The sequence below is a fragment of the Trachemys scripta genome, chromosome 1 (genome assembly GCF_013100865.1).
Source record: "Trachemys scripta elegans isolate TJP31775 chromosome 1, CAS_Tse_1.0, whole genome shotgun sequence".
NCBI lineage: Eukaryota > Metazoa > Chordata > Testudines > Emydidae > Trachemys > Trachemys scripta.
This window is the reverse complement of record NC_048298.1, coordinates 342,189,932-342,206,751: the sequence shown is the minus strand read 5'-3', so window position 1 is coordinate 342,206,751 and position 16,820 is coordinate 342,189,932. Positions and strand designations below refer to the sequence as shown.

At 46.4% G+C, this 16,820-nt stretch overlaps 1 protein-coding gene across 1 annotated transcript; it reads right to left on the bottom strand.

Annotated features, from left to right (window-relative positions):
* Window positions 1-13,313: 13,313 nt before the first annotated feature.
* LOC117887369 (olfactory receptor 52R1-like) lies at window positions 13,314-14,261 on the bottom strand. Its single transcript, XM_034789961.1, has one exon. The coding sequence runs from the start codon at window positions 14,259-14,261 to the stop codon at window positions 13,314-13,316; it is 948 nt and encodes a 315-aa protein (XP_034645852.1).
* Window positions 14,262-16,820: the final 2,559 nt, after the last annotated feature.

Below are 16,820 nucleotides of genomic sequence, written 5' to 3'. Positions count from 1 at the left end.
TGAGAGCTGACACAGGGCTGAACACCGTTAATAATATAGCTCTTTGCAATCCCAGTTGGGTTCGCTTAGCCTCTAGGGGAGAAGCGGCATCTGGATTCAAACAGGCTGGAGACTGGAGACACTCTTGCTAATATCTTTCTTTCCATGTCTGGGCTTCTGTGCTTTTTGTCCAGCTTCAGGAGTAAACAGTAATTAAGCGACCTTCCCGAAGGGAGATGAGAGCTCTTGGGCTCTGTGCTGAATCAGAGAGGAATTGGCTGCTCTGTGTATTTGCGTATATTTAAAAATTATAGTTGATTAGAAAGAAAAGTAGGGATAATGCCTAGGCCTCCCTAGGGTCTGATACTTTGTGAATGCCTAGGATGGCTTGGTAGATAGCAGACAGACAGATCTGGAGACAGATGACTGAGGGGAGACACAAGCACTTTCTGCAGGCACACAGGGCTGTCACTAAGAGATCAAAAGATGAGTAATTCTCATCAAGAACTATTATCATGCTGTGCAGCACCTTTCATTGGCAGATCTTGAAAACATCTAGCTAGGTAAAGTCCCCATGAACATATCCCCATTATACAGATAGGTAAACTCAGGCAAAGGGAGACATGACTTGGCGAAGATCCCACAGAGAATGACAGACAGAACTCATGAGTCCTGACTCACCTACTGTAACAACCGCCTCTCCTTCAGTAACTGAGTGCATGACAATTGGGAAATGGATTCACGGTCTAGGAGGACCTGTACGTTGGGTGTGTGTGACGAACTTCTCTGGAGTGTAACCTGGAATTGGGATACTGCTCAGCCCTCTGATATACCTGTGACACTGCACTCTATATGATTTTAGGAAAATATGCTAATGAGTGTGAATATAATGTAACTAGAATATGCTTCATACAAAAGGTCTCTTGTAAGGTATCATTACAAAGCTTATTATCTACTGAGTGTGGTCATCCTATTTGAATGTATGTATCATTCTTCTATCTGAAACTAGAAATATGAAATATAACTCTGGGGGCCTATTGTAATTATGTAAAGTGTGGGCCATTAATGGTGGTTTGGAATCTTGATGGCTCCCATCAACCAGGACAATTGACTGTGAGTGGCTCTGTTTGCTTGCAGGCCTTCCTGTGAGTCAGGCTGGGAGGAATGAAGGTTTGCGGTCTCACAGGACATCTGATCATGTCACCTGAACTGGAATCCATCTTAAACCTAGTGCTTTTCCATTTAGAAGGAGGGGGTGGGAACCCATAGAGGGACAAAGGATTCCTGTCTTGTGCAAAAGATATATAAGAGGGCAGAAGAGAACAAAGGGAGCTGCAGTAATGAGAAATCCCCTAGCTACCACCTGAGCTGGAACAAGGGCTGTACCAGGGGAAAGAATTGTGCCCAGACTAGGAAGGCATCCAGTCTGTGATAGAAGCTTATTGAAACACCTCTGAGGGTGAGATTTTATCTGTATTCAGTTTTCTTACTGTATTAGGCATAGACTTGCATGTTTTATTTTATTTTGCTTGGTAATTCACTTTGTTCTGTCTGTTATTACTTGGAACCATTTAAATCCTACTTCTTGTATTTAATAAAATCACTTTTTACTTATTAATTAACCCAGAGTATATATTGATACCGGGGGTGGGGGGAGGCAAACAACTGTGCATATCTATTTATCAGTGTTATAGAGGGCAAACAATTTATGAATTTATCCTGTATAAGCTTTATACAAGGTAAAACGGATTTATTTGGGGTTTGGACCCCGTTGGGAGTTGGGCCTCTGAGTGTTGGACACAGGGACACTTCTTAATCTGTTTTCAGTTAAGCCTGCAGCTGTTGGGGGATGTGGTTCAGACCTGGCTCTGGGTTTGTAACAGGCTAGCATGTCCGAATCAAACCAGACAGGGTTCTGGAGTCCCAAGCTGTGATCCAACCGATCACAATACCAATCTGGGCTCCCTCTCACACTGTGAGGTTATGGAAGCCGCTATCCTCTCCAGGTCTTGCACTTATACAGCCTGTCAAGGCTGCTTCCCCACTCTGAACTTTAGGGTACAAATGTGGGGGCCTGCATGAAACTTCTAAGCTTAACTACCAGTTTAGATCTGGTCCGCTGCCACCACTCCCAAAGTGCTAATTCCCTTCCCTGGGTAGCCTTGGCAGACTCTTCACCAATTCCCTGGTGAATACAGATCCAACCCCCTTGGATCTAAAAACAAGGAAAAATCAATCAGGTATTAAGAAAAAGGCTTTAAATTAAAGAAAAGAAAGGTAAAAGAAAACCCTCTGGGAGAGATTAGCATACTGTCTTCTCTCACAGACAACAGGTGCAAACACAGAGGATGTTCCCCTGGGCAAACCCTTAGTTACACACACACACAAAAAAATACCCAAAATACCCAATTTGACTATTCCTCTAATTGCACAAGACAGGTTACAAAGAAATAAACATAAATCTATTTATTTCCTTCACTAATAATCACTACTTGATAAGAGGCTGAAATTCTGGAGCTTTCCCACTCCAGTCCAAACTGAAACTTAACAGACAAAGGGAACTTCCCTCTTTCCCTTTGAACCATCTGGTCTTCCCATCCCATTGGTTCCTCTGCTCAGGTGTCAGCTAGGCTAGGTGAACTTCTTACCCCTTTACAGGTAAAAGAGGCATTAACCCTTATGTTTATGACACGCCAACCAAATCTCAGACAGTGTTGGACCGCATTGGCTGTGATTTCTTTCTAAACTTTAGAATAAACAGATTAATAAAACACATGCACCCTTACATATCAAGGACGATTTTAACCAGTTGATTTTAGGAAACTTTCATGGGAGAGTGCATCAGCCACTTTGTTAGAAGCCCCTGAAATGTGTTGAATTTCAAAGTCAAAGTCTTGAAGAGCTAAACTCCACTGAAGAAGTTTTTTGCTTTTTTCCCTTAGTGGTATGAAGCCACGTTAGTGCAGCATGGTCGGTTTGTAGTTGGAAACACCATCCCCAAACGTACGGGCGCAGCTTTTCCAGGTCGAACACAATGGCATAGCATTCTTTTTCGCTGATTGACCAGTCGCTTTCCCTCTCAGGCAGTTTCTTCCTGAGAAACACGACAGGATGGAATTCTTGATCTGGTCCTTCCTGCATTAAAACTGCTCCCACGCCTCGCTCGGACGCATTTCTGGTTACTAGGAACGGTTTGTCAAAGTCTGGGGCCCTTAGCACAGAGTCAGACATGAGTGTTGCCTTAAGCTGGTTAAAGGCCTTTTGACACTCATCAGTCCACTGAACTGCATTTGGCTGTTTCTTTCTAGTTAGGTCTGTCAGTGGGGCGGCGATTTGGCTGTAGTGGGGTACAAATCACCTAAAATATCCGGCCAGGCCTAAGAAGGATTGGACCTGTTTCTTTGACTTTGGAACTGGCCACTTTTGGATAGCCTCCACTTTGGCCTGTAGGGGATTTATAGTTCCTTGACCCACCTGGTGCCCCAGGTAAGTCACTCTGTTTTGGCCTATTTGACACTTTTTAGCCTTAACAGTTAGTCCTGCCTGCCTGATGCGCTCGAAGATTTTTTCCAGGTGCTCCAGGTGTTCTGCCCATGAATCACAAAAAAATGGCCACATCATTGAGGTAGGCAACTGCAGATTCTCCCAATCCCACTAGGAGACCATCTACAAGTGTTTGGAAGGTGGTGGGTGCATTTCGCAGACCGAAAGGGAGTACATTGAATTCATCCACCCCTGCCTGGGTGACAAAGGCTGACCTTTCCTTAGCGGGTTCATCTAGTGGTACTTGACAGTACCCCTTGGTTAAGTCTAAGGTAGAGATGAATTGGGCATGTCCCAATTTCTCCAATAGCTCCTCTGTGTGTGGCATTGGATAGTTGTCAGGATGAGTTACAGCATTTAGCTTATGGTAGTCCACACAAAAGCGCATTTCCCCATCTGGTTTGGGAACTAGAACCACTGGCGATGCGCATGCACTCTTAGAGGGGCGTATTATACCCATCTATAGCATGTCCTGGATCTCCTTTTTTATAGCAGTTTGGGCATGAGGTGACTCCCGGTAGGGTGGGGTTCTAATTGGGTAAGCATTACCTGTATCAATGGAGTGATATGCCCTTTCGGTCCGTCCTGGAGTGGCTGAGAACATTGGCACAAAGTTAGTGCACAGCTCCTTGATCTGCTGTCGCTGCAGACATCCAAGGGTTGCGGAGAGGTTCACCTCTTCCACACCACCGCCACGTTTTCCTTCGTAGTAGACACCTTCAGGCCACTCAGCATCATCTGTTTCTGGGCTGTAAACTGGCAAACGTTTAATTCTCTGGAATAAAAGGGCTTAAGAGAATTAACATGGTATACCTTAGGCTTTATGTTGGAGGTGGGGGAGGCTATGAGATAGTTAACACCTCCTAGACACTCCTGGACCATGAATGGTCCTTCCCACGACGCTTCCATTTTATGGGCCTGGAGCGCCTTTAAGACCATGACTTGGTCTCCTACATTGAAGGACCGTTCTCGGGAATGTTTATCATACCAGGCCTTTTGCTCTTCCTGAGCATCCTTTAGGTTTTCTTTAGCAAGGGCTAAAGAGTGTCGGAGGGTGTTTTGTAGGTTGCTTACAAATTCTAGAATGTTAGTTCCTGGAGAAGGCGTAAACCCCTCCCATTTCAGCTTCACCAACTGTAATGGCCCCTTAACCTCGCGGCCATACACAAGTTCAAATGGTGAAAACCCTAAACTGGGATGTGGAACAGCCCTGTAGGCAAAAAGCAACTGCTGCAACACTAGGTCCCAATCATTGGAGTGTTCATTTACGAATTTACATATCATGGCCCCCAAAGTTCCATTAAACCTCTCCACCAGGCCATTGGTTTCATGGTGGTAAGGGGTGGCAACCAAGTGATTCACCCCATGAGCTTCCCACAGGTTTTTTATGGTCCCTGCCAGGAAATTAGTTCCCAAATCTGTAAGGATGTCTGAGGGCCAACCTACCCTGGCAAAAATGTCTGCTAATGCCTGGCACACACTTTTAGCCCTGGTGTTGCTTAAGGGTACTGGTTTCGGCCATCGGGTAGCAAAATCCATGAAAGTCAGTATGTACTGCTTTCCTCTCGGTGTCTTCTTTGGGAAAGGAACCAGAATATCCAGAGCTACTCACTGAAATGGGACCTCAATTATGGGTAGTGGCTGGAGAGGGGCTTTGACCTGGTCTTCGGGCTTTCCCACTCGTTGGCACATCTCACAAGTCCGGACATAATTGGCAACCTTCTTGCCCATTCACTCCAAGTGGAAGGACTTCCCCAATCAATCTTTGGTTCTGTTCACCCCAGAATGGCCACTGGGATGATCATGGGCTAAGCTCAAGAGCTTTACCCGATACTTAGTGGGAACTACCAACTGTCTTTGAGGATGCCAATCTTCCTGGTGCCCACCAGAAAGAGTCTCCTGGTATAAAAGTCCTTGTTCTACCACAAACAGGGATCGGTTAGAAAAGCTGAGAGGCGGTGGGGTGCTCCATGCTGCCACCCAAGCTTTCTGAAGGCTGTCATCTGCTTCCTGCTCAGCCTGGAACTGTTCCCTTGATGCTGGAGACATCAGTTCCTCCTTGGACTGTGGACTGGGGCTTGGTCCCTCTGGAAGCAATGCAGGTGCTGGGGCTGTTTCCGTTGACTGTGAACTGCTGTCCGCTGGTGCACTATGTGGTATCTTAGGCTCTGGCTGAGCCTCTTGGGTAGGGTTATCTGCTGCTTCCGCCAGGTCAGGCTCGCTGGTGCCCTCTGGCATTGGAGTTGTAGACGGGTTGGCAAACGCTGTACTCAGTGCTGGCAATGGTTCTGGTGTTGGTTGTGTTGCCAGTTCCGGTTCTGGGACTGGCTTTGGCTGGGTCTCTGGGATTGGATCCTCTATGGCTGTTGCAGTCGTTGGCAGGGGATCCAGTTCCACCACCTTTGTCTGGGTCTCCGGTAACACAGACGGGGCCCTGGTGGATGGCTCAGGAACAGGGATGGGGGTGAAAGCTTGCTTAGCCTGGCTGCGGGTGACTATTCCCACCCTCTTGGCTAGCTTCACATGGTTGGCCAAATCTTCCCCCAGCAGCATGGGAATGGGATAATTGTCATAGACTGCAAAAGTCCACATTCCTGACCAGCCCTTGTACTGGACACGTAACTTGGCTGTAGGCACGGTTACAGAGTGTGACATGAAGGGTTGAATTGTCACCAGAGCCTCTGGGTTGATGAGTTTGGGTCCACTAGTGATTGGTGGATAGTCGACACTTGTGACCCAGTGTCCCTCCATGCGATAACCTTCTTTCCGCCCACTCTCAAGGTTTCCCTTTGCTCTGAGGGTATGAGAGAGGCATCTGGGCCTGGGGATCTTTGGTGTGATTGTGGTGTAATGAACTGTAATCGGTTGGTGTTCTTGGGGCAGTGGGCCTTTATATGTCCCAGTTCATTACATTTAAAACATCACCCTGCTAAGGTATCACCGGGGCGATGTTGGTTGGTGGAGACTGGTGTGGTGGCGTGAGAAGGCATTGGGGGTTTCCCTTGGGATGTAGGTGGGGCCTTGGGTTGTCCCCGGTGATAAGGTTTTGTTTTGGGTTGTCCCTTCTGATATTCGCTCCAACTGCTACTAGTTTTTTTTCTTTTCTCCCACCTCCACCCATTTGGCTCCAATCTCCCGCACCTCAGTTACAGTTTTGGACTTCCCATCTAGGATGTACCTTTCTATTTCCTCAGGAACACCCTTTAAAAACTGCTCCATTTGCATTAGGAAGGGCAACTCTTCTGTAGATTTAACACTTGCTCCTGATATCCAGGCATCCCAATTTTTCCCAATGTGGTAGGCATGTCGGATAAATGACATGTCTGGTTTCCACCTTAGGGCTCTGAACCGCCGAGGGGCATGCTCAGGTGTTAGCCCCATTCTGATTCTGGCCTTGTTTTTAAAAAGTTCGTAACTGTTCATGTGTTCCTTTGGCATTTCAGCCACCACCTCTGCTAAGGGTCCACTGAGCTGCGGCCTCAGCTCTACATTGTACTGGTCTGTAGTGATGTTATACCCAAGTCAGGCCCTTTCAAAATTTTCTAAGAAGGCCTCAGTATCATCACCTACTTTGTAGGTGGGGAATTTTCTGGGATGGGAAGTGGTACCTGGAAAGGGGTTGCTAGGGTTGACTGGTATATCCGGCCTAGCCCTTGCTAATTCCAGTTCATGCTTCCTCTCTCTTTCCCTCTCCTCCGTAGCTCTCTTGTGGGCAGCCTCCTCTGCCTTTATTTCTAATTGTTTTAATTCCATCCGTCTCTTATGTTTGTTTTCTTTTTCTGTTGCTTCCAGTCTAGCCAGTTCTATTTTGTTAGCTTCTTCACTGATAATCTTCACTTTCTTGTGCTGGGCCACACCCCTCTGCTGTTCACTGAAACTGGGATGCACTTAGCTCAGGGCTGCTTAGTTAACAGAGACTTTCTAACTAGCTATACCCGAGAGGTAGAGAGAAAAAAAACGAATTCAGCTTGTAAATTCCTTTTGCAAGCTGCTTGCTCACCGCGTGAACCCTTCTCTTAACAATGACCCTTGTTAAAAAAAACTTAACACCTCTGCTTTCATGCAAGGATGAGATAAGATATGCATCTATCTTAAGCTCTGCTAGAAAGCAGCTAGAAAGGAGAAAAAAATCTTATTGCCTTTTGGTTTAAAATGATCGCACCGCTCTGCCACCATGTCAAGGCTTCTTCCCCACTATGAACTTTAGGGTTAAGATGTGAGGGCCTGCATGAAAACTTCTAAGTTTAACTACCAGCTTAGATCTGGTCCGCTGCCACCACTCCCAATGGGCTAACTCCCTTCCCTGGGTAGCCTTGAGAGACTCTTCCACCAACTCCCTGGTGAACACTGATCCAAAACCCCTTGGATCTTAAAAAAAGGAGGAATTAATCATTCCCCCCATTCCCTTTCCCCCCACCAATTTCTGGTGAGTCCAGCTCAATCCCCTTGGATTTTAGAACAAAGAAAAATCAATCAGGTTCTTAAAAAGAAGGATTTTAATTAAAGAAAAAGGTAAAAACCATCTTTGTAAAATCAGGATGGAAAATAACTTTACAGGGTCATCAAACTTAAAGAGCCCAGAGGAATCCCCTCTAGCCTTAGGTTCAAAGTTACAGCAAACAGAGGTAAACACCCTAGCAAAAGGTACATTTACAAGTTGAGAAAACAAAGATAAAACTAACATGCCTTGCCTGGCTTTACTTACCAGTTTGAAATATGAGAGACTTGTTCAGAAAGATTTGGAGAGCATGGACTGATGTCTGGTCCCTCTTAGTCCCAAGAGCAAACCCCCCCCCCCCCAAAGAAAGAGCACAAACAAAAGCCTTCCCCTCACCAAGATTTGAAAGTATCTTGTCCCCTTATTGGTCCTTTGGGTCAGGTGTCAGCCAGGTTACCTGAGCTTCTTAACCCTTTACAGGTAAAAGGATTTTGGAGACTCTGGCTAGGAGGGATTTTATAGTATTGTACACAGGAGGCTGTTACCCTTCCCTTTATAGTTATGACACCTCTTACACAATTTTGGATACAACAGGAGATTAACTGAAAACATACAAAAAAATTAGAATTCCAAACAGGATAGTCAGGGCTCCCTGAAACAACCAGCTTTCTATGCCAGAGAAATTGAACAGGTTACTTAGCCACTTCCATAAAGAACTCGGCTCTTCATGGGGAAGATATGCGATTTGTTTTAAGTGGCTAGCACGATTTATTACCTCATTGGTGTTGTCAGGTACATACACACAACATTATTTTCCAGTGAGAGCACAGGTTCCTTCTTTGGCCACCAGCACTATGTCCAATCCCTGATGATTTTGGAGGGCCATCTGTCAGACCACCCCTGTTTCTTTGGCCAGGGCTCTTAAATTTTCTACGATTTTATTTGCCATTATTTTAACTACTGCTTGTAACCTCAAGAGCCTTTTTGCATGGTGTATTACTCACCCGGTGGGATAAAGGAACTGGCAATGGCCTTTTTCCAAGTTAAGGGGCTTATGTTATTTACATACCATTGGGCATCTGATAAGTCCCTTTTTTTTGCCTGAAATTACAGAGGTGTTCTCCTGGGAAGGACCCTAGCACTCAGAATTTTGGGAAGAGTCAGGCGGGATAACAGATACCTGACCAGTTAGTAGGTAACGCAGTATAAGCTTTCGTCCCACAAACCCAACGATGACCTATTAACACTGGGAAGAGTCAGTTGCATTCATTTGTCACATAGGTGCCTGCAAAGGAGGAGTAATATCCCCCAAAGGGCACATGGTAATTCTCCTTAGGAGGAGTGCTGTTATTTGAATGGCATTGAAAGACTGTATTGTTTTCACTAAGGTTACTGTAGGGGGAACATGAGATTGATTTCTCTTTTTGATCCCAGGTTGAGAAAAAAATCATATCCCCATACCTGACCCACCACTTTTTAGTTTTTTTCTAATAATCCCATACACCATTGGCCACAATATGCTGAAGGCAACAGCTCCGTCCCAGATCCAGCCCTGTCCCATTACACATCCAACACCAATGACCTTTTCCCTCCACCACACTTATCCATTTAGGTACATTTATTCCCACCGTTTCCCAAGTGTCATTGCTGTTCCATGTTTTGTTAAATTGACGAGGTCCTCCAGTGAGGTCTGGGGAATTGAGTGGGATTGCCAGGACAGTAACACCAGCTTGAGAGTGGGCTGGGCTGTGGCTGCAGACCCAGCAATTAGAGATATTAAGGGTCTGAGCTATCCACACTTATTGCTGGATAAAAGAATTTTCATTGTGGACTTCCTAGACCTTAAGACACCAGCAGCCGAGGAACAGGCACCACCAGAGGCACACATTAGAGGCAAGGCCCTTCTGTCCCTGACAACCTGAACTGATGGAATCGCAGTCACGGTTTCACGTCCACCAGGCAGCAGGCGCTAGGCTCACTAGTGCTTCTTCTTGGGCCTTGCTTTAGGTCATCGTCTGCTTCTGGCATCCCTTACGAGAGTGTAGATTGTAAGGTATTGCAGACTGTTTCTCCACGTCTTCTTCTGGAGTCAGAATTGACTCTGCGTGGTCCTGAGGTGATGATTGGTTCACTGGGGGTGGTGCCTTCTTACACTGTGAAGCATGTATCCAGGCTGCGATGCCAGATAGTTTAATAGCCCTCTGGGTAGTAAGCAGTACCTGATGAGGACCCTTCCACCGGGGTTCCAAGGCGTGTTTTCGATGATGCTGCCATATCTAGACTCAGTCACCTGGTTCGAGGTCGTGGCAAGCATCAGAGTTGGGTTCCGTCGGCCAGGCGACTCGAACCTGTGAATGGAAGTGACTTATGGCTTGCATTAGTCCCTTGCAATATTGAAGGAGCGTACTGTGCGTCAAGTTCAAATCTGGGTCTGGAGTAATGGTAGCCATAGCTCGCACAGGGCATTCCATAACAATTTCAAAAGGACTCAATTTATGTCTTCGGGATGGAGTGGATCGCATTTCCATAAAGGTCAGTGGTAAAGCTGCTGGCTACCTTAACCCTGTAGAGTCACAAATCTTAGCAAGCTTATTCTTAAGTACACCATTTCGTCTTTCACCTGCACCTGCACTCTGTGGGTGGTAGGGACAGTGCAGCAGATGTGTGATATGTAATATACGATTCAAGTGCTGAACAAGTTGTCCGGTAAAATTTGTACCCTGGGTACTGGACAGAGTGGCAGGAATTCCCTTGGCAGGCATAATATGATTTAACAAACATTTGGCAACAGACAGTGAGTCAGCCTTGCGACAAGGAAAGGCTTCAATCCAACCAGAAAATAAACATACCGTAACTAAAATAAATTCATATTGTTGACTCTTAGGCATTTGTACAAAATCAAGTTGCCAATGCAAGAATGGTGCCTGGGGCAGGCCCCGGAACCCCTGAGCCACTTTTCCAGGTTTACCAATATTGTGGCTTTGGCAAGTGGTACAGGCAGCACAGTGGTGGGCTGAAAAAGAGCTGAAATGGGGGGCCCAGCATCCTTGTCAAGGCTGTATCTCCACTTTGAACTTTAGGGTACAAATGTAGGGGCCTGCATGAAAACTTCTAAGCTTAACTACCAGCTTAGCTCTGGTCCCGCTGCCACCATTTCCAATGGATTCCCTCCCTGGAAAGCCTTGAAAAACCTTCACCAATTCCCTGGTGAATACAGATCCAAACCCCTTGGATCTAAAACAAGGAGAAATTAACCATTCCCCTCCTTCCTCCCACCAACTCCTGGTGAATCAAGATCCAAACCCCTTGGATCTTAAAACAAGGAAAAATCAATCAGGTTCTTAAAAAGAAGGCTTTTAATTAAAGAAAAAGGTAAAAATCATCTCTGTAAAATCAGTATGGAAATTAACCTTACAGGGTAATCAAACTTAAAGAGCTCAGAGGACTCCCCTCTAGTCTTAGGTTCAAAGTACAGCAAACAAAGATAAACACTTTAGTAAAAGGTACATTTACAAGTTGAGAAAACAAAGGAAAACTAACACGCCTTGCCTGTCTATTTACTTACAAGTTTGAAATGGGAGAGACTTGTTTAGAAAGATGTGGAGAACCTGGATTGATGTCTGGTCCCTCTCAGTCCCGAGAGCGAATGCCAAACCCAAAACAAAGAGCACACAAAAAAGCCTCCCCCCCCACGATTTGAAAGTATCTTGTCCCCTTATTGGTCCTTTGGTCAGATGCTAGCCAGGTTACCTGAGCTTCTTAAACCTTTACAGGGAAAAGGATTTTGGAGTCTCTGGCCAGGAGGGATTTTATAGTACTGTACACAGGACAGCTGTTACCCTTCCCTTTATAGTTATGACAACCCTGCCTTAGTTACAGCAGAGACCATTCCCTTCTTTCCGACATGCGAAACACCATGTAGCAGGGCAGACAGAGACAGGTAGAGTGAAAAGGGGGACTCAAAGGCGATGGTAGGTGAACGCCAAAGGGAATCAGGATGTAGAGAGCAACCTTGGACAGCCCAAGAGTCTTTTGCAGCTTGTGGGGCAGAGTCTCGGAGCAGGGTGAGGTTAGTGAGGGACAGCGGTGGTATAGAAACAGAAAGGGAACCTAGAAATACATCTGGGGAAGGTTCTATGGCAGCAGCATGTTTAGCAGAGGTGCCAGCAAATGTGTTACCTGTACAGTTCTCCCAGTCATCGCAAACCCGGCCATCTATGTTTCTAATCCCCCAAAACTATTACCTGTCTCCCCTGTGTAGAATCCCCTCTACAAGATGGAGTTTTGGAGTCACCTAGGCAAGTCACATGTCCATGCATGACTTAGTTCTCTACAGGAACATTCCCAGGAAAACTCAGATGAGGATGGGTGTCTATTAAAGTCTATTGTCAGCTTAAGTGATTCTTCATTGGGCAATTACTGAGAAAAGTCTTTTCTCAAGAAGCTGACCAAATGCTTCACTGATCCTACTTAAAATCAAACAAGTACACAGCCAATATTCATAACTTCGAATACAAAAATGACACATGCATACAAATAGGATGAATATATTCAGTAGATCATAACCTTTGCAGAGATATGTTACATGACATATGTAGCATAAAACATATTCCAGTTATGTCATATTTATAATCCTAAGCATATTTCTGTAAAGCATTGTGGGGTGCAACATCACACCCTGGCTCAGGGCAAAGGTCTCCCAGCCCATCCCCATTGCAGGGACCCTGCCGGACTTTGTAGCTGAGATTTAGGGCCCTCAAGCTGTATGATGCTCAGGCTTGCTCACCTCCCACCCAACCCTGCACCCAACCCTCAGTTGCTTTTATAGGTCTTCCTGGATTCCCGCTGTGCTCCTGATTGTCCTATTGGCCCCAGTGCTGCATACACTGCAGTCTACTTGTCAGGCTGCAGCAGCTCCTGTCCCAGACCCGGAGCAGAGGGAACTCAGCTGGGGGCTGGAGGGAGGGAGGTGGAGATGATCCAGCGAGTGAGTGGGGATGGGGAGAAGAGCAGTGAGCAACAAAGGTGAGCTTTTGGGGAAAATGCAGAACCGAGGCAGGGCCTTGCTGGAAGAAGTAAAAGGGGGCAGGGCCTTGGGGGAATAGGCAGGGCCAGGCACAGGCCCTCCGGGGTCCAGTTAAAATCAATTAGAAAGGTGGGAACCCTTTGTTAATGAGCTGTACACAGACCTATTCCCCAGTCTGTAACGTTGACACAGCACAGTAAGGCCAGAAAAGGATTCAATGTCACTTTGACTGTCTAGTAAGTGATTCAGGGAATAGGGCCCAGCACCATCTCACCAGCCAGCTCTGAATGCAGGTCAGTCTGACAGCTAGAGCACCAGGAGAAAAATTCAGATGTCTTTATGACTAAAGAGCTGGAGCAGCCTGTCCCGGATCTGTTTGGTCCTCACACCGTAGATGATGGGGTTTAGCGTGGGGGGCACCAGGAGGCTCACGTTGCCAATGAGAACACGGAAATGCAGGGGCACATTCTGGCCAAACCGGTATGTGAGGGAGGAGAAGAGACCTGGGATGTAAAAGGCTAAGATGGAACAGAGATGGGAGCTGCAAGTCCCAAAAGTCTTGAGATGGGCATCCCTTGTGGGGAGACTGAAGATGGCCCTGAGGACCTGGATATAAGACACAGCAATAAAAACCATATCCAGACCCTTCACACAGAATAGCACAAAGAGGCCGTAGTAACTACTGATGTGGGTATCAGCACAAGCCAGCTTCACCACGGCCATGTGCGTGCAGTGTGTGTCAGGGATGATGTTGCTTTTGCAATATGGCCATTGCCTCGTTAGGATGAGATAGGGCATTACGAGCATGCCACCGCGCAACACCACAGTCAGGCCAATCTTGGCCACCATGGGGTTTGCCAGGGTGGTGGAATGTCTCAGGGGATTGCAGATGGCCACATAGCGATCAAAAGCCATGGCCACGAGAATCCCAGACTCCACCACTGAGAAGCAGCGAATGAAGTACATCTGGGTGAGGCAGGCACTGAAATCGATCTCCCTGGAATTGAACCAGAAGATGCTCAGCATTTTGGGCAACAAGGATGTAGACAGGACCAGGTCGGTGACAGCCAGCATGCAGAGGAAATAGTACATGGGGGCACGGAGGCTCGGCTCCCTCTTCACGACAAACAGGATGGTAAAGTTCCCCAAGACGGCTGTGACGTACATGGTGCAGAAGGGGATGGAGAGCCAGACATGTACCGCCTCCAGGCCAGGAATGCCCAGCAGGATGAAGGTGGAGGGGTTGGTGAAGTCGGTTGTGTTGGAATCTGACATGGAGTAGGGGAGAACGTGTCCAACTCTAAGGCAAAATGGTGTCTTCTGCATGTACTGTACATTCCTCTGACTTCCTGTATGTGCCCAGGGTCTAGGGTGATGGTCGCAGTACAAATACCTGGATGGAGAGACAATGTTAATATGAGAAATTACATGCACTATAGGGGGCTGTTATGAAGAGTGAAAAAGAAACAAAGCTTTGACAAAACATGAACCGAAGGGAACCATCCCTAGAACTCACATCATGGAAAAGACCTGGTCGTCATTGATAGCAGCTCTATGGAAACAGTTGCTCATTCATAGCAGTGGTCAAAACACAGACAATGTTCGTAGGCCTAAGCAATGGGGTGGAGAATAACCGGCTCTGGACACACGCTCAGTTGTGGACATTCAGTCTCTATGAAGGATATAGCGGATAGAAAGGGGATTTCAGAGACAGGCTGTGAGAATGGGAGAGGCCGCTATACCCCGACAGACTGAAAAGTCTGGGACTGTTGAGTTTAGAGAAGACACAAAGAAGGGGGCATATGATAGAGGAGAGCAATATAAAGAATCAAACTGATGACATTCAAATGGACAAACACAGAACAGTTAGCAACCAGTAATATCTATAGACACTTAGTGTTTCAAAAGGGCTATGTAGTGAGGCGATGACTCACCGGAGTGGTGCCTCCTGCTCGTCGTCTTGGGAATTAGCTCTCCAGCATATGGAGGACCTCCTCCTGGACTCTGGCCCCCATGTCCCTTCTGGACCCCGGTGCCCCTTTACCTTGGGGTCCTGCCCCATGGAAATGCCCCCACATTCTGGGTCTCCCCTCAGAGGGGAACCCCCAACCCTCTATCCCCACCTTGCCTCAGTGGCTACTGTCAGTCATCATCTAGTCCCCGCTCACTGGGGCAGACTGCAGTCTGTCATGGCTACTCATCATTGGCAAGGAGGTTGGACCAGTTGCCTCTGCCTATTCCCAAGCTGCACCTCTGTAGCCCCAGTACCTTCACCAAGGCCTTCAGCCTGGTGGTTTACCAGGCTGGAGCTCCCCAGCTCCCTTTCCCCTTTTCCCCAGCACTGCTCCGCTTCAGGTACCTCGCTGCCAGGCAGCTAAGCCTTCCCACTCCAGGGCTAGAGTGACACTCTTTCAGCTCCTGGCCCCCGGTCCTCTTATCAGAGCCAGCTGAGCCCTAATTGAGCTGGCCACATCTGTGGTCAGCTACCCAGGTGCTTTCACTTCTTTCCCCAGCCACAGTCCTCTCCAGGGCTGCTTTTCCTATTGGCTCCCTGGGGCAGCCCTCTCCCAGGGCTGTTTTAACCCCTTCAGGGAAGGAGCGGGATGACTACCCCGCTACAGGCTAATTCCCCAAAGGAAAGGCAAAAGATCAATAAAACTGATTGTGAGGAAAAATTTCAACAGAAAAAATGAGAATGAAAATTGGGAGTTCTTGAAGAAGAGTTTATTAGATTGGCAAAAAGCCACTATTCTACTGTCAAGCAAGTAGAGAACTTTGGACAAAAACCTGGTTTACTGATAAAGCAACTGGGGAGGGACGGAATATTCTTTGAGGGAGAAATGAAGTTTTTTAATGTTGCAGAAAAGGAAGATATCTTCAACATATAGTTGTGTTCTGCATTTGGAAAGAAGCAGTATGAGAAACATGTATCCCATAAGATGATGGAATACTTTCCAGTCCATTAGCCATCAAGGCTAGCGATAAACAGCATCTACAATTGAATCTTAGAGTTCCAAACACCAGAGTTACGAACTGACTGATCAAGCGCACATCTCATTCGTAACCAGAAGTACACACTGAGGCAGCCGGAGAGACCAAAAAAAAAGGGGGGGGAGGGAGGCAAATACAGCACAGTTTTGTGTTAAACGTAAAATATTCAATAAAAATAATGAAAGTTTAAAAAAAAGATTTTACAAAGTTAAGAGACAAATGAAAAGCAGGTCTGGGATTAGTTAAAAAACAAGTCATAGGAATATAATTAATGCCAGTCAACAACTATGCAAATGGAAAACATGTCTTGTCAAATTAACCCGATTTCATCCTTAAATAAGAGTACACTTTTGATTGATCAAGGGAACCAAGCAGATGCAATACACTTCAATTTCCCGGAGGCATTTGTTTCAGAGAGGAAAAAAAATCAGATAAAAAAATGCTCACTATACAATATCAGTAGAGCACATGTAAAATAGACTAAAAAGTGGCTAACTGAAAGATCTTAGAAACCAGTTGTCAATGGGCCATTGCCAGTGAATGAGGTTGTTTCTGTGGGGTTCTGCAGGGATTCGTTTTTGGCCCACTGCTAATCAATATTGTCATCAATGATCTGGAGGCAAATAGAAAATCACTGCACATAAAATATGCAGACGACCGAAAGATTGGCAGATTTGTTACAATGGGGAGGCCAGGACAGGCATACTGAGTGATCTGGAGCAGTTGGTGAGCTGGGCCCATGCAAACAAAATGTTTTAATACAGACAAATACAAAGGGATCCTTTTGGAACAGGGAATTCAAGCTCAACCCACAGACTAGGGAACTGTATTATGGGACACAGG

Coding starts and splice junctions, on each gene's coding strand:
- LOC117887369 (XM_034789961.1), bottom strand. CDS start 14,261: ATGTCAGATTCCAACACAACCGACTTCACCAACCCCTCCACCTTCATC.